General features: G+C 51.0%; 1 protein-coding gene across 1 annotated transcript in view; it reads left to right on the top strand.

Annotated features, from left to right (window-relative positions):
• The first annotated feature begins 5,129 nt into the window (after positions 1–5,129).
• FGD5 (FYVE, RhoGEF and PH domain containing 5) overlaps positions 5,130–18,231 on the top strand; it is a 124,317-nt gene continuing 111,215 nt past the window's right edge. The window contains exons 1-2 of the mRNA XM_030801878.1: positions 5,130–5,198; positions 13,198–15,838. Coding sequence (XP_030657738.1) covers positions 5,186–5,198; positions 13,198–15,838 — 2,654 coding nt within the window. The 5' untranslated portion in view covers positions 5,130–5,185. The remainder of the gene's footprint in view (positions 5,199–13,197; positions 15,839–18,231) is intronic.

The following is an 18,231-nucleotide window of genomic DNA, read 5'->3' as shown; positions in this document are numbered from 1 at the left end:
CTGGTGTGGTCGAGAACCTGCTCCTCTCTCAGCCTGAGTGAGCATGGTCAGGGCGGTGGGGGTCTGAGCCAAATTTATCTGATGTCCCCCAGCAACGTGTGCAGCATGGGAAGGGAAGGGCAGCCTTGCTCAGACACTATTTCCCTCCCCCTCTACCCCCACAACCTCCCGCCCCCCCCCAGCAGGTGTCTGGCTTAGATTTGTCCGCCCTCGAGCCAGGAAGGCAACTCAATTACTTTTCAGGGGAAGATAAGCCTCAGAGGCTGATGGTGTCACAGCCGTGGCACTGCAGGGTGAGCAGTCTGAGACTGCAGGGACCAAGAGGTCAGCAGCTGAAGAGGCTGCAGGGCCAGGGCAATTTCCTTCTTAATAGCATGCATTTTCTTCTAGGTGACAAAAGGTGGACCTCATAGAAAATGGGAAACACAGGGGGCCCCTGCCACAGGAGCGGGATGCAAAGGTGGCCAGCACACAGTGGGAAACCAAACCCTGAGGGTCACCCCCTTCTGCGCGGGGGCAGGAAGCAGAGCCCAGGCCACCTCCACACACTGCTGCTCTGCTCCCGCACTGCCCTCCACTATCCCCAACTCTGCTCATTCCAGCATGCACAGGGTGCTCAATAAGTGCTCCTTCCTGATCTTCTCATGCTCTGATTGTGGGGGTTGTGTGCCCCAGTTCCTGGTGAGTTGACTTTGTTTGTGCACATTTATGGTGTACCAACTGTGTACTAGACATCATTTATTAAGCACCCCCCTGTATCCCTCTGCCGTACTGAATGCTTTAGATGAATGACCTCATTTACTGAGGAGATACTATTATCATTTCCATTTGATTGGGGGTGGGGAGGAGTGTGCTGAAGTAGGTAAGAAGGCCAGCCCCAGAACCAGGGTCCCATGCCCACCACTTACTAGTTGTGTATTCCTGGGCAAGTGAGTACCTTAGTCTCTGCATTCTGGCAGCCTCATCTGTAACATGGGGGTAGTAACAATGCCTACTGCATGGGTTTGTTAGGAGGATTAAATGAGGTAATATATGCAAAACATATATTGAATGCACAAATATATCAGCATATAGCTCAGCAGATATCAGCTATTATGATTTGCAAATGAGGAAACAGACTTGGTGACTCACCCAAGGTCACGCCCAAGTTAATGTGGTTCCTGACCACCACATCCCACTGCCTGTCTGGGAGGCTTGGTGATGGGCACTTTCACATGAGCTCACAGAACCTGGGGTGCTTTTTTGTTTCTGGAGAACGTGGCCACATCCAGCTTTGGAGCTGGCTTAAAGGCTTCAGGCCTGTGGGAATAGGGAGCTGGATTTCAGCGATTTGGAGCTGGGGCTGCCATAACCCGAGCCGTGTTCAGGGAGGTAGTCAGCCCCAGATTGTCCAAGGATGATGAAAAGATGGGAAACATTTGCTGACTTGGAGAATGGTGCACTACGCATGTGCATGAGTGAGAGGTGTGTGGGATGGAACTTTGTGTGTGGGGAGGGTCCTGGGGTCTTAAAGGGTGCAGTGAGGGGTGACTTTGTTTTCAGAAGCCCCCGGGAAAACTGTCATCACCACCGCAGGAGTCTAAAGGCACCTGAGGGGTGGTACCATAATGGGAACACTGGTTGGGAGTCAGGAGGTCTGTTTTCCCCATTAGTGCTCTCATTGGGCTGGTGGTAATTAGATGTTGGGTGGCCTTCCTCAGCTAGCCTGGGAGCTCTGGGAAGCACAGGGTGAGGCTGGGCTGTGAAGCTGGTCAGGCACCTGGCACAAAGTAGGCACTCCATTTTTGCTGAATGAATGAATTGAAGAAAGGAAGGAATGCCCAGGATTCTGGTCAAGATTCTGCCATGGTAACCTTGGGCAAATGTGGTATACAGCAAACAGCATTGGTCCTAGAGACAGACGGACCTGGGTCTGACTCCACCACTGCCTCTGGGTCTTGAGAAAGTGTCTCACCCCTCTGATCCCCAGCTTTCTCACCTGTAAAATGGGGACAATGATAAAAATCACTTTACATTGTCATGAGATGTATGGAAAGGGTGGAGCACAGAGCTGATGCTCAGCAGGCATCCACTATCTGCATTTGTTATCACTGTCATTGCTACGACTGCCTGCTGTTAGTGCCACTGTCTCCTCACCTGGCTGATGCACTGAACATCCAAGTTCCTTTGATCCTAAGTTCCCCAGGCTCTGAGGCGGACATCTGGCTGGTCCTTAGATGTGGCAGAACCATGATGATGGTCCCCTTGGCCCCCACTTCCAACGCTTCCGCTAGGTTTTTACCGCGAGGTTGCTGGTAGCTGCTGGCTATTCTGATGTCCAAAGTAGATAAAAAGAGAGGGCAGGATGGAAAGAGCAAAAAGAAAGGGGGAGAGAGGGAAAGCCTGCTCAGATGTCAACCCCACTGGCACCTGCCTTAGAGGTTTCCATATTCCACCTTCCAGGCTCTTCCAGAAAAGCACAGAGAGTCTCTTGCCCACAAAAGGCAAAGCCAAGGACTGCAAGAATTCACAGAGTAGTAAATGGGTGAATGGGATGAGAGTCCTGGCTGAACTGTAAGGGCAAGTCACTTCCTCTATCTGGGCCTCAGTTTTTCCATCTGTGAAATGGGGATATAATAACTCCCTTATAAAATTCTTGGGACAAAAACATATGTTAAAGGCTCAAGAAAGTAGCGATGATGGTCATCACCCCCACACATCATGTCTTTTGTGGGTATCTGCAGTCATTCCCCCTGAATTCAGTGAGTGGCTGTGGCTCAGTCCCATAAATTGGCAGTGGGTGTTTGTAAAGCCAACAGTATTTCCTATCCATTTTCTCTTATTAGGAACAGCAAACAAAGGAATAAGCATTTCAACTTCATAGCCCATCACTCCACACTATTGTGTGGCTTCAGCTACACAAGTTCAGACCTGTGTTTTTCCCAGCTGGCCTTGGTGCTGTGATCTTTTAAAGTAGACGTTGCTTAGCCTCAAATCCCAAATTCATCAGTAGTGGAAAGGGCTTAGCAAAGCCTTGAGGTCTCTTCCTGTCCTCCCTTCTCCTTTGCACGGGCTGACAGCGAAGAGTAACACTGGCAGTGAATTGAATTATCTGAGCCTCCCTCACCTGCTCCTGCCCTGGGGGTTCTAGGGTATTTTGCTTTTATTGCTAATCTCAGAAACAAGATCAGTTTTTTAAAAAAATACATATTTGCTTTTTGCATCAAATATTGAAGCGATTTATCCATTCACTCATTTGTACCCACATTTAAACACAGATATACCTGCCCACATCTTCTATACCACCAACTCTACCACCTCCCTCAACACCACCTCACTCAACTCCACCACCTCCATCAACTCAATCCACTCCCTCACCTGTCCTACCTCCATCACCTCGACTGTCTCAACTGCCTCCACCACCTGCATCACCTCCTTCAACTCCACCTCCACCACCACCACCTCCTTCATCTCCTCCAGTTCCACTACATCCACATCATCTATCAATTCCACCACCTCCAACTCTTCCACTACCATGGGGTATATTATTTCCTCCAGTTATGCCATGATTTCCACAACTACATCCATCACCTTCTCCACCTCTACCACCACCACCTCGACCTCCTCTCCACCACCACTAGTTTCTACTACCACCTCTCCTTCCTTCACCTCCAACACCACCTCCACCTTCTCTGTTTCTGCTACTACCACCTTCACCACCTCTACCACCTCCACCATCACCTCCATCTCCATCCCTGCCACACCTCCATGCATGGACCCATAAAATGTATCAAGAGCCTAAGTAACACCAAATTCAGCCACAGATTTTCTATTCGAGTCACAAGTATTTCTCCACAGAAGCCTGGAGGATTAAGGACTCTGGGGCAGCTCAGAGATGGAAAGGACTTTGAAAGGATCAAATTCAGTTCCTAATTTTACAGCTGGGGAAATCAGATCTGCCTCCAGCACCACCTCTGGACACTCCTCCAGCAGGCCAGGCCTTCTCCCATCTCGGCGAAGTCTTTGTCCCAGCGATTCCCTCTACTGGGAAGGCCTCTCCTCTGGTTGAACCCTCTCCACTGGGGTCCTCTGAGCTCCCACAGGCGCCTGTGCGTTCCCATCCCAGCACGAGCCTCGGGGTAGCAGAACTATCTGCCTGTGTCTGTGTGGGCAAGCAAACTGGGAACTCCTGGAGGGTGAAGGCTTGGTCTGAGTCATCTATGTCGCCAGGCAGGTACCTGTGAGGGGCTACGCGGTGTGTGCTGAGTGGATAAGGAAAGGCTTCTCATTAACTGGGTCTCCCTTCCAATGTCACCTCCTCAGGGAGGCCTTCCTTGATCACCCAGTCTCTACTCCGGTGGTTCTCAAACCTGGAGGGTTTGATAAAACACGGGGTTTCTGATTCAGTGAGGCTGGGGAGGGTCCCGAGAATGTGCGGCGCCATCTGAGAGCCATCGCTCAGCTCCATTGCCCCGGTTTCCCTCCCTCGCTTTGAAATGGTGTCTCCAGCGACTTCCTCCCGTCTAAGCTCCATGAGGGCAAGAATTTGGGGCTGTCTTGTTCCGTGCTCAGCGCAGAGGCTGGCACGGCACTGAACGAATGTCCAGAGTTAAAAATAAAGGGATAGATGGTCCGCTGGGCGAAGGAGCCAGGAACACCCCAGAAGCTCAACTCGCTGAGTTCTCGTCCTTCGAACCACCAGCGCCTCCCGCGGTGCCCATGGCCACGGCCCCTTTAAATGTGCGCAGGGACGCCCCGGCCCTCGCCTCCCTGAATCCCTGACCGAGCAGGGGAAAAAAAAAAATCCCTTCCTCTTCGGGAGCGGAGGAAATGTCTAGGAGGGGGTGGAGGTGCGGCTGCGGCGCAGGCAGAGGCGCAGGCGGAGGCGCGGCTGCCAGAGCGCAGCGCGCCCGGAGCCGGGAGCGGACGCGACGCCCGGCGCTGCCCCAGCCGCCGCCCCCGCGCTCGCGCCCCCTCCTCCTCCCCCGCCCCGCGCCCCCGCCTGGCGGCCCCGCCCCGGAGGCTCGCGCCCCGCGCCCCCACTGTTCTGCGCGCCGCGCGGAGTCCGAGGCGCGCCGGGGCCGGGCGGGCGCCAGGGGGTGCGGGCCCCGCGGGGCGGCCGCGGAGGGAGGCGGTGTGCGGAGTCGCACTGGGACCGGCGGACGGACTGACGCGCCGACGGCGGCCCGGGCCCCGCGCGCTGAAGATGAACAGAGCAGGTAGGAGGCCCGGAGACCTCCGGCGCCGAGGCACGAGCGCGAGGGACCCCGGCCGGGCGCTCCAAGTTGGAGCTCCCGGGGCGCCCGGGACTAGCTGCCCGAAATCCTCCGACCTTCCCGTGACGCTCGGCCTTGGCCAAAGCATGCGCGGCTCCGGGGTCCCCTCGCCGAGGAGGCTCAGAATCGGGGGCCCCCGTCCGAAGCGCCCTGCCTTAGGGACCTTCTCAGCCTTGGTGAGGCCGCGCCCTGGCCGTGCGCGCCAGTATCCCACTCCCACGGCGGTCCCCGGAATGAGGGTCCCGTCCACAACCGAGAAAGACGCCCCTTTCGCAAAAGCGACTTGGTCGGGCCCCAAAACCTTTTCCCTCCATTCCCCAGCGTCCCGGACCGGTCCTTGCTCACCTCTCAGGGGCCACACCTGACCCACGGGGCTGGTTCCGGAGCTCTCCCCGACTCCGGGACCAGTTCCCAGCCCTTCAGTACTCGGCATACCGGAAGAAGGATCCCTGCTCACTTCTCTCCTCCTAGACCCCGAGGCTTGGAGCTCACTCTCCAGATGAGACTAAAAAGCTCTAAATTAATCCCCACATAGCGCACCCCTCCATCGCAGCGCCCTGGCCGGGGGCCTCCATTGTGCCTCCCCTAGGGGACCCAATGCCAAGGGGACGCTCCTCGCGGCCGCGCTGAGCCGCTCCAGGTTCCCCCACCCCCAGTCCATCGCGTTCCTGCTCTATGAATTTGACTCCCCCAGCTCATCCCTGCAGTTCAGAGATTCCGTGAAATCAAAATGTGTTTGAAATCGCAGGGATCCCTCCAGAGTAGTGCCATTTAACGGATTTAGAAAGTGAGACTCGGAGATGGGTGGTGCATGGAACCCAGTCCTCGGGATTCCCAACTCCATCTAAGGGGAGGGCAGAAAGTTCCCTTAAGATGAGAGTTTGCAAGGGAACAGTCCCAGCTAACTTCATCTGCCTACCAAGGAGCAATCACCGCTCTATTTTCTTTTTCTCACAGAATTTAGTAGAAGGCAGCCCGCTCCCCGACCAACACCCTTGTCCAAAGCCATACTCCAAAACACACATCCCTAAAGAAACAGGAAGCCACCATTTTGGCTGTCTTGGAACCATATCCTGCTGATCTGTGTGTGTGTGTGTGTGTAGGATTTTTTCTTTAAAAAATCTTTTTAATGAAAAAAAGTCATTGTTTTAGCAGTGAGGTGCAGGCTGCGCGTTCAGTCTGGGAGTGTGGCAGCCACCTTCCGTGTCCAGGCCCTGTTATTGCTGGGCATACAGGCACCTGGACAGTTAGTGAGTGTGGGTCACAGAATTGGGGAGCAGGATCGGGGGTGCCACTTTGCGGGAATGGAAGAGGCTGAAACAGAGGCCCAGAGCCCAGCCAGCCACTGCTTAGAAAGGGGGTTGTCTCCTGCCTGTGCTGGCGTGGCTGAACAGAGCCAGGCTAGCTTTTTCCTACACTCCTAATAAAACTCGCTTTATAACAATGGTGAGAGCGTTTCCAGTTTTCCCACGTTTTCCTGCATGAGGCTTGGGCAGACCCTCCCTTCTCTGAGAATCTGGGGGATGGAGTGAGTCGGAACAAACTTAGAGGCAGGTTTGGTCCCAGGAAATCTTAGCTGTTGTCACTCTTGGGTTCAGCCTTCCTGTAATTTGTCTCCAGTGTAAACCTGGTTCCTTTTTCAAGGAACCGTGCACCATGGTCTGAATTTCCTGATCACGTGGCATGGTGGTTCACAGACTCCATAGGACTGAATCTCAGAACCATCATATGCTTAGTTATGTGACCTTAAGCAGGTTATTCAACCTCTCTACACCTGTTTATCTGAAAAATGGGGTTGGTAAGATTAAATAGACTAAAACATGTAAGGTGCCTAGAAAGAACAGTGTCTGTAGCAGAGCAACCAGTAAATACCAGCTAATATTTATTGGGTACTTACCAGCTAATATTTATTGGGTACTTGGTATTGCTTTTAGGTGTTTTACTTCTATCAGTTTATTTAATTTTCACAGTCACCTTATGAGGTGAGTACCATTGCCATCCCCATTTTATAGATGGGAAAATTGAGGTGCAGAGATTTTATGGTCACTGGCTTATTGAAGGGCTGAGACAAGATTGAAACACAGACTGTCCAGCCTGAGAGCCTGCTTTTTTATCCAGTGCCTAACATGTAGTAGGGTGTAGGAAATGTTTGCCAGTCGGCTATTAGGCATCATGTCTGTTATTTTCCTGAACTTCTCAACGGCCTTATGAAAAAAAAGGGAGTGTTTCATCATTTTACCAAAAAGGAAACTGAGGCTCAGAGAGGCAAAATGATGTGCCCAAGATCACAGAGCTGATGTATAGCAGAGATGGGATGGGAGCCCAGCCTTCCTGAGCCTGAGCATGCTCTTCCCACACTGTCCTGTGCTGTCTTCCTGGTAGTGCCCTGTCGTGGATCACTGGACCAGCCTAACAGCAGCCTAATTAGAAATCATCAGGCTTGGCTTGGACATTCCAGCAGGCACCCAGGAATGAAAGTTAAATTAAGATGTAATTGGAAGGTGAAATTGGAAGATAATTACTCTTGCAACATATGGTTATGAGAGGTCCAGGGGGAATATAGTGAACTGCAGCTGAAACAGACTTTGTAACTGAAGATGGGATGTCAGAGGATGTCTTAAGAAGAGCCAGGAGTTTAGAAGGCTGTGGTCGCCCAGAGCAAACCAGACTGACTGACTGGTCACATCCCCTCACTCTACAGATGGGGAAGCTGAGGCCCGGAAAGGGGAAGGGACTTGCCCAAGATCACACCTCCAGTTAAGGCAGAGCCAGGTGTGAAGATCAGGGCTCTTGGCTCCCCATCCAGTGCTCCTCCCAATACCCCTGCTAATTGAACTTCTACATAGCCGACAAGGGAGCAGCAAGCACGAACATGTGAGTGACAGATATTTAATTAAAATATAGAGAGAAAATATAAACTGGTACCAGGGGGCTGGCTGGGGATGATTTCTATCACTAGAAGCTGTTAAAAATCTCTTCCTCCTGTCAATGCGATTCCCCCACCCCCTAGTTAACTCCTGCCATCTTGGCTGAAAAGGGTGTTTGGAGTTTGAGTCATCCTCAGGCATAGCAAATTGCCAGGAGCCCCTGGGCATTAGTAACTCAGGGTGAGGAGGGACCGACCCCCAGGCTCCGTGATACAAGGAGAGAGAAGGTTCACACCATAGCCTTCTCCAGAGGAACTCAGGAGAGCCCAGAAGGTCCACCAGCTACATCCATGCTGGGTTCTGGACAGGGAATCCAGAGAAGGAAACTGCAGCTCTGATTTAGCCTATAGTTTTGCCCTACCACACCCTAAAGCTCAGCATACCCTGAAGTTCCCTGGAATGCTCTATTCAGGTGGAGCCTATTTTTTAATTGTGAAAATCCTCCTGTCCTTCAACCTGCACTCAATGCTCTCTCTGAGTCTTCTCTAGGCAGAATTGCCCTTAGACCTAGATAAGGAGGTAAGGAGCTCCATCTGGCTCCCTTTTGTGATGCAGGTGAGTAGGAGGGGGCAGAGCTGGATGCTCTCATACTCTTGATTTGTTTGCACCCTCCTCATTTCTGCTGCCTGGGGCCCCCAGAGCTCCCTCCTTGGCCCTGCCCTCTTCTCTGTCCACACTCATGCCTCTGGTGATCTCAACAGGCTCCTGCCTTAAATTCCATCTCTATGATGGTGACCTCCAGCCAGACTTCTCTTCAGAAGCCAGAGCCTGCTTGACATCTCCAGCTGCTTGACATCTCCACCAGGGTGTGTAGTAGGTGACTGTGAATGGAGTTTGACCCATGCAAATTGAAATTCTGGATTTCCCTCCCCAGCACCTGCAGTCTTTCCTGTTCCAGTTGGCAGAAACTTCACCTTTCTAGTTGCACAGACTCAAAACCTTGCTGTCGTTCTTGACTTTTTCTTTTACACCCCACATTCATATGGTCAGCAGATCCCTTCAGCTCTCCCTTCCTGTTCAGAATCTGACCTCTTTTCACCTCAACCTGGTCCAAGCCTCCATCATCTCTGCTTGGATAATTGCAGGAGTCTCCTCACTGGTCTCCCTGCATCCTTCCTCACCATTTCAGTTTATTTCAACACATTAGCCAGAGTGTGCATGTCCATCTGCTCAAAACCCTGCAGTGGCTTCCCACGTCACTCTGAGTCAAAGCCCTGCATAATCCGCACCCTCCTATGATTCCTCTAGCCTCATCTGCTTCTCCTGCTTCATCACTCGCTCCCCTCTGGCTATGCTGGCCTCTTCGCTGTTTCTTGGATGCCAAGTGAGTCCTAGCTTTCCTCACCACTTTCATGTCTTTGCTCACATGTCCTCTCAGTGAAGCCTGTGCTGGTCACTCTAAAATTGCAAAAAGAAAATACTCCTAATCATTTTGCATAGACTTTATCATCATCTAGCATATGATATGTAATGTACTTACCCTTTCTCTTGCATATCTCCCACCACCTCTCAGTACAAGGTCCTTGAGTCTGGGGGCTTTGTCAAACACTTATTGATGCATCTAAAGAATCTAGATTAGGGCCTGGCACATAGTTGGTACTCAATAAATGTGTATTTAATGGAATTAGACTAAGAGAAATTGAATGGGAGCAAATTAAAGCTAGTTGTTCACTTTCTGGTCAGTTAGTAGTTCTGAGCCCTGGACCCAGCCTTACATACATTTTTTAACTGCCCAGCTGTTTCTGGTCACCCTGGCATTAGTTTCCCTGCATTTTACCCTTCTCTGCTTCACCAGATGCTGGGACCTCTGAGTCTCCATCATAGAGGAAACACTCTGTGGCAAAAAGGGGATGGCAGAGGGTCAGATGACAACACTAGAAAGCAGGAAATGCAGGTTTTACCAGGGCCCTGCTCTGGACTCGCTGGGTAGCCCCACACCAGCCACTCACCCTGTCTGTGCCTCAGTTTCCTCATCCTTCAGTGAGGGTCAGATGAAGCCTTTCTGCTTTTGGCTTGCCTTGATCTCAGAAGGGATGTGGCTGAAGCACTCTGCGCCTGGGGCTGGGAGCACAGGACAGGCGCTGAGTGTTTGCTATTCCCAGAGGCTCCTGTGGGGAGGTCATTTTCTTGCAGGATCATGCCTCAGACACCCACCATAACCTTGCCCTAGGAGACAGTGCCTGCAGATCAATAGCTTGATTGGATGAAGGATTGGGTGGGAGGGGGGTGATATAGGCAAGGTGATGGTCATTTTTCATGGCCCACCTGTCCCTTTGTCATGTCTCATGGCACCCATGTGAAATGCCCACCTGTTAAGGATGAGAAATGAGAGTCCCACCCCCAAAGAATAATTTCGTGCCAATGCCTGCCACCCAATGTTGACAGTGTGAAGCTCATATTACGTAGTGTGTCAGTGTAGAGCAAGACTTCAACCAAGGGAAGACCTGGGGTAGGCAAAGATGGACTTTATCTGAACAACGGCTACTATTTATTATTTCTATGTGAAGACCTGCTATTGAGCCTTTTTGATACATTATGTAGCCTTTAATTTTTAAAACAACCCATTGAGGGTAGGTGCTGTGTGGCACCCATTTTACAGATGAAGAAACTGAGGCTCAGTTTCATAGCTGATAAGTAGCAAAGTCAGGATTTGACCCAGATCAGCCAGGCTCCAAAGGCTCCCTCTATTACCCTACTCTAACAAGTAGCTGAAGCATATCTTTTTAAGCTCCAATGTTTTGTTTTTCACTAATACGGATAGACATTTTTCTAAACTAGGACACACGTGACTGTGTACGGAAACCAGGAGTTTGATAGTCACTATTTCTAGAAGATTCTGGGTCATTGTATGGATGTCAGTGGCTGGCCTGGGCATTGATGTGGATGAAATGGTGTGGATTAGGGGTTTGATGCAGTGGCTATTTTAACCTTTAAACCCATTGGCACTGATACCAACTTTGGCTTCAGAAATACTGAAATTGAGGTGCCAGTGGTACAGTCCTATGGAGATGTGTAAAACCAGTTAGAGCTGTGCTGGATAGTACCGTAGCCACCAGCCACATGTGGCTAGTGAGCACGTAAAATGTAGCTAGTCTAAATTGAGATGTGCTGCAAATGTAAAATGCATATTAGATTTGGAACACTTAGTATGAAAAAAGAATGTCAAACACCTCATTAATACATTTTATATATTGATTACATATTGAAATGACAATATTTAGATATATTGAGTCCAATAAAATATATTGTTAAAATTACTTTTACCTTTTTTTTTTTTTTTTTTTGAGACAGAGTTTTGCTCTTGTCACCTAGGCGGGAGTGTAGTGGCTCAATCTTGGCTCATTGCAACCTCTGCCTCCCAGGTTCAAGTGATTCCTCTGCCTCAGCCTCCTAAGTAGCTGAGACTACAGGCATGTGCCACCACACCCGGCTAATTTTCGTGTTTTTAGTAGAGACGGGGTTTCACCATGTTGACCAGGCTGGTCTCGAACTCCTGACCTCAAGTGATCTGCCCACCTTGGCTTCTGAAAGTGCTGGGATTACATTTGTGAGCCACTGCACCCAGCCTTACCTATTTATTTTTAATGTGTCTACAAGATAATTTAAAATTACCTATGTAGTGATATATGTGGCTCACATTCCAGGGACAGCCCTGGATTAGAGATTAGTGGTGTTAGATGTTTCAGGGACAAAACTGGGCCTAACATGCGTGGGAAGAGAAGAGTTTGCTGGCAGAGATCTCCCGGCAGTCTGCTTCATCTTCCCTCCTGTTAGGAGGCAGGCTGTTATTTTGAGGCCACTTGTGTCATACCCAAGCCTTAGTGGGAATGGAGCTGGGAGATTAGACCATGCTGAAGGGGAAACGTGGGAGTCCTAATCCATGGGTGGTGGGGATCCAGGCAGTACTTTTGAAACAGAGATGTTGGGATGGAGATGGATTCTACGCCCGCAGTATGCAAGGGAGCGTAGGGGGCCAGGCAGGTGACAGGGAAGCCAGGGACGAGGCATGGGCAGTCTTGTGGCAGAGAGATGCTGAACTCAAAAGTTGGCAACCACTCATTTGACCGTTCCCCTTCTCTAGATCCTTCTTATCCTGCAAATCTTAGCTAAAATGTCACCTTCTTTAAGAGGTCTTCCCTGGCCACAGCAGCCCATGCTTCTCTAATTCCTGTTGCATTGTAGTCTGCACCACATCTTTTATTCTGCCATGGTCAGAAGGTCCTCAGCATCCACAGGGAAGAGACATTTTGCAGATATCCATGTTGGCAAGTACTATATAATTTCTCCCATGAAATTTGCATGCCCATGAAATTTGGGTGTAGGTCTGGTTGGACACAGTCCTGAAGCATGCAGATTCCAGACGTGACCCCCCAGCAGAAGCACACATCACTCTTTCAAACTTCTGGAGTGTCATTCATGAAGGGATGAAATGGCAGCTATTCAGTCATAATATTCCAAGGGTCCCCGGCTCTACCCTCCAGTTGTTCTAACTCAACTGTGAGTTCTCAGCAGAGTCTGTTTTCTCTTCTTGACCCTAGGAGACCCTGCCGTCTGCAGTGCTATGCGTGTAGCTAGTGGGTACCCAATGGAGCAGCTGTACAAGTGGGGATGTAAGCTCCATGAGGGCAGCAGGGAAGGTGACGGCAAGTTCAGCCTTTTCTCTTGGTCTCTGGCTCATAGAAAGTATTTATCAGTAGCTGCTGGATGAATGAATGCACTGACCTGGACACTTCATTTGAGGAGCACAGGATTTCGTTTGGTTGATTTTCGTTAGTTGTGCTGCGTGTAGAAGAAAGGTCTGTTCACTTTGTTTACAGAATGAATCTTTAGTGGAAAATCAAGGGGTTTTCAAGATTCTGGTGGAGGGCATAAGCCTAAGACAAAGCACTAGAGGTGGGCTTCACATGGGCGGACGGAACCATCTGCGGCGTCCCCTGCAAGTGGTGTATAGGAGATTCTGAATGGAAATAAAGTTAATTGTACTTTTTCTCTTTTTCTCTATTTTTGTTGTCTAGATTCACCAAAACCACCTGTCGCTCCCAAGCCAAAGACTACCAGTCCACTGACGCCGGTGACCGCGCCCAAATTCCCTTCCTCAGCCAGGCCCGAGAGTCTTCACAGTCCAAACTCCATGTTCAGGGGCCCGAAGCCCCCCATTGCCCCCAAGCCCAGGCTGACTGCCCCAAACGAGTGGAGAGCCAGTGTGTACCTAAATGACAGCTTGAACAAATGCAGCAACGGGCGGCTGCTCTGTGTAGACAGGGGGCTTGATGAGGGTCCCCGGTCCATCCCAAAGTGCTCTGAGTCAGAGACCGACGAGGATTACATCGTGGTCCCCAGGGCTCCGCTGAGGGAGGATGAACCCAAGGATGGGGACAGTGTGGGGAACAAAGCCCTGGTGTCTCCAGAGGCCTCTGGGGAAGAGGAAGAGGAGCATGAGGAGGGAGGCGAAGCATGTAGCCTGGAGGGGACGGGAGCTGGTGAGGATTCAGTGGCCCCCACTGCTCCGGGTGCAGGAGTGCTGAGCAGGGAGGGTGAGGAAGGCACAGACCTCGCTCTTGAGGACGAAGGGGAGGGCTGCGCTGATGAGCCAGGGACACAGGAGCAGGTGTCCAGAAGTGAGGAGGAAGAGAAGCTGGTGCAGCCACACAGGGAGTGCAGCCTGGAGGACAGTGGGCCTTGGGCTGGGGAGGGGGTCTTCCAGAGCGACCTCTTCCTGCCTCACATCCATGGAGAGGACCACAAGCCCCCGGACACCCCCGGGGAGGCAGAGGAGGAGGATGAGGAAGGCTGTGCCAGCACAGACCCAGTGGGGGCAGATGAGGGTTCGGGTCCTGACAGGCCCACTGAGGACATGGGACAGGATGCTGAGGATGCCAGTGAGGAGCCCCCTGAGAAGGAGGAGCCGGCCGGGGTCCAGGAGGCAGAGACGGCCACGGACTGCTCTGAAGTTCTTGAGGAGGGATGTGAAGAGGCCACGGGTGTCACAGGTGGGGAACAGGTTGACCTCAGTGAACCACCTGACCACGAGAAGAAAACCAACCAAGAAGTGGCAGCCACCACCCTGGAGGACCGTGCACAGGATGAGCCCGCTGAGGAGAGCTGTCAGATTGTCCCTTTTGAGAATGACTGCACGGAGGACTTTGTGACGTCCCTCACAGGAAGCCGCTATGAGTTCTTCCCAACTGAGAGCACCTCTTTTTGCAGCGAGAGCTGTTCTGCTCTTTCTGAATCAGCGAAAGATTTAGAATCAGAGCAGGCACCAAAGCTGGGGCTGCGTGCGGAGGAGAACCCCTTGGTGGGGGCTTCGTATGGCCAGTGTGGCTCCCTACAGGGTGGAGCGGCAGAGGGTCCCGCAGCCCCTGATGTGGTGGTCGTGCTGGAGGAGGAGGCCTTGGATGATGCATTGGCCAACCCCTATGTGATGGGAGCGGGCCTGCTGGGTCAGGCGGCCCCTGGAGAAGGAGGGCAGGCTGCATCGGACGCCCTGGGTGGTTATGGCTCGAAAGAAGAAATGAACTGTGAGGCAGAGGGTGGCCTGGTCCCTGCAGACAGGAAGAATACCAGCACGAGGGTCCGGCCCCACTCTGGGAAGGTGGCCGGCTATGTCCCAGAAACCGTCCCTGAAGAAACCGGACCTGAGGCGGGCTCGTCAGCCCCTGGCATTGGAAGTGCCGCAGAGGAGGTAGGAAAGACGCTTTTGTCATTGGAGGGGAAGGCCCTGGAAGCCAGCAGGGCCTTGCCAGCAAAGCCCAGGGCCTTTACTTTATACCCTCGGTCATTCTCCGTGGAAGGCCGAGAGATTCCGGTCTCCGTGTACCAGGAGCCTGAGGGGTCAGCGTTGGATGACCACAGGATAAAGAGGAAAGAGGACAATCTCTCTCTGTCATGTGTGATTGGCTCCTCTGGGAGTTTCTCCCAGAGAAACCACCTTCCGTCCAGCGGCACCTCCACGCCTTCTTCCATGGTAGACATCCCACCTCCTTTCGACCTGGCCTGCATCACCAAGAAGCCCATCACAAAGAGCTCTCCCTCACTCCTGATCGAGAGCGACTCCCCGGACAAGTACAAGAAGAAGAAGTCATCCTTTAAGCGGTTCCTGGCACTGACGTTTAAGAAGAAGACGGAGAACAAATTGCACGTGGATGTGAACGTGTCTTCCTCTAGGTCCTCTTCAGAATCCAGCTACCACGGGCCTTCCAGGATTCTGGAAGTGGACCGGAGAAGCCTCAGTAACTCCCCTCAGCTTAAGTCTCGGACTGGGAAGCTCCGGGCTTCTGAATCCCCCTCCTCCCTCATCTTTTATAGAGATGGCAAGAGGAAAGGTGTCCCCTTCAGCAGGACGGTGTCCAGAGTGGAGTCCTTCGAAGACCGCTCCCGGCCACCCTTCCTGCCCTTGCCACTGACCAAGCCACGGTCCATCTCCTTCCCCAGCGCTGACACTTCAGACTATGAGAACATTCCAGCCATGAACTCGGACTATGAGAATATCCAGATTCCACCCCGGAGACCTGCCAGGGCTGGCGCGTTCACGAAGCTGTTTGAAGATCAGAGCAGAGCCCTGTCCACAGCAAACGAAAATGATGGCTACGTGGACATGAGCAGCTTCAACGCCTTTGAGAGCAAACAGCAGAGTGCAGACCAGGACACGGAAAGGTACCTGACATTCTATTTCCTTTCTTGTTCGGCAGCTGTAACTATCCAAGAGGCGGCGTGGGTGTGGGGGACAGATGGACTTGCTTTCCGGCCTCAGGCTCTGTTTCTTACTAGCTGTGTTGACTTGGGGTGAGTGGCTTTATATCTCTGAGCCTCAGTTACTTCATCCATGAAATGGGACTCATGCTACCTCATGGTAGAGAGTTTAAGAAAATCAGAGTAAGGCTGGGCACAGTGGCTCACACCTGTAATCCCAGCACTTTGGGAGGCCGAGGTGGGCAGATCACAAGGTCAAGAGATTGAGACCATCCTGGTCAACATGGTGAAACCCCATCTCTACTAAAAATACAAAAATTAGCTGGGCGTGGTGGCACACGCCTGTAGTCCCAGCTACTCGGGAGGCTGAGGCAGGAGAATTGCTTGAACCTGGGAGGCGGAGGTTGCAGTGAGCCAAGATCACGCCACTGTACTCCAACCTGGCCATAGAGCGAGACTCTGTCTAAAAAAAAAAAAAAAGGAAAAGAAAATCAGAGTAGGTATTCTGTGTGAAAGCAGTGTATAAGATGCCAAATACGGTACATGTGAAAGCATTTTTGTTTACATTAATTTGGGAGATAGTTCTCGTTATCTCCTAGGTAGATGGCTTTGCTACTCGCCTCTGAGACAGTCACCAAGAGAGAAGGTTCTGGAATCTTGACAAACTAAATATCTTTCACATCAGGAAAATACCTTAAATTGAGATTGATACCTTTTTATTGAGTAACTATACACTGTATTCAACAGGGAACTAGAAAAGACTATTTAAATTGTTTAAAGAGCTGATGGTGCCCTGAGCTAAATTACTGAATGGAAGTCTTTAAGAGCTACATCCAAGCTTGTTTTTTTTTTTTTTTTAATTGATTCACTTTGGAAGTGAGAGTGAGACACTGAAGTTATTGAACAACAGTGGGGGTGTTCTGACCTCACCTTCCCAAGACTGACTGAATGCCCCTCATTGATCATCCCGAGTGGATAATTGCCAAATCTTGCCATTCCTCATGGAATTGTGGACACAACTTGAAGGTGATGCAGTTGGCCCTGAACCATCCTCATTGTTTGGGGGCACCTGATCTGAATTAACGAAAAACCAAAGTGGTTGTGATTTTAAAAGAAACCCTCTGATTCTTTTCCCTCATGTGCAGAAACTTAAGCCAGTCCTACACAGCTGTTGCTGCTAGGAATTCCTAGGGGACCCGCAGTCTTGACTAGATAAGGATGATTTGCAATTAGCATTTGCTGTTGTTGGAGTAGAGCTGCTAGGAAGCGTTTGCATGGATAATTCTCTTGAGTATTTTGCATGGTTCGCCATCCTGGCTCCATCTTCTCACTATCCCAAGTCTGGGTAAGGCGATTTATTTATTAGTTCTTTCTAAGATGAAAAGATTTTTTTTGCCAGAGCAAAGGTAAACACCAGCACAGCCCGAGGGACTGAGTTTAATTTGGAGAATGTGGACTCGTGCGAGCTGCAAGAGGGGTAGAGAGGCAGAGTCAACAAGTTCATTACATTAATAACAATTGGCAGGGGTGGACAAGACCCATCCCCAGCTGAGTGCCTCCTAGCACTGAGGAAGGCAGAACCAAGCTTTGCAACAATAAACACTCTGTGCTCAAAGAGACCGCCCACCTCTAACAGGTGCTTACCCAGTGTACTTGAAATCCTCCAGCCACAGGGAACCCATCACTCCCAGAGCTGCCTCATCGGGTGCTGGGTATTCTGATCATGAGGAAGAGTTTCTCTGTGACTGAGGCATATACTGTTCCCCTGTAATATCCCTCCCCAACTCATGGTTCTTCTCTCTCAAGCCGGGTGAGGGAGCTTATTTCATCTTTTTTACAATAGCCCTTCAAAAATTGAAATCTGCCTCTGTTGAATCACAGAATTTTATAGCTGGAGGAAACTTCAGACACAAGTCCTGTTACAGAAGAGGAAACTGACACAGAGAGGAAAAGGCACTTGCATAAGGTCTCTCAGTAAGTTACTGGAGAAATCAGTGTCCAAACCCAGACTTCTTAACTTCTGGATCAGGAATTTGTAGTGAATTATGTGAGGGGATACCAGGTCTGGTTGTGCAGGCTGCGCATTGTACAATCACAAGAGCAACTCCTTCACCTTTTGGTCTATGTATGGTGCCACCTGGGGTGTGGAGTGCACAGGCTGCTTGGCTATGTGTGAAGGACCTGTTGCCTTGGTCTGTACTTTGTGCAAAAAACAAAACAAAGAGGCCTTTTCATCCAGACAATTATGACAATAGGGAATAAATTATCTAAGACAACACTAAAGCTCCTGGATCGTGACTGTTTACTGTGTGCCAAGCACTGTGCTAGGTGCTTTTTTTGCATTAGCTCACATTTGA

The sequence above is a fragment of the Nomascus leucogenys genome, chromosome 21, assembly GCF_006542625.1.
Source record: "Nomascus leucogenys isolate Asia chromosome 21, Asia_NLE_v1, whole genome shotgun sequence".
Lineage (NCBI taxonomy): Eukaryota > Metazoa > Chordata > Mammalia > Primates > Hylobatidae > Nomascus > Nomascus leucogenys.
Note: the sequence above shows the minus strand (reverse complement) of the source record. Positions and strands in the feature narration are given on the sequence as shown.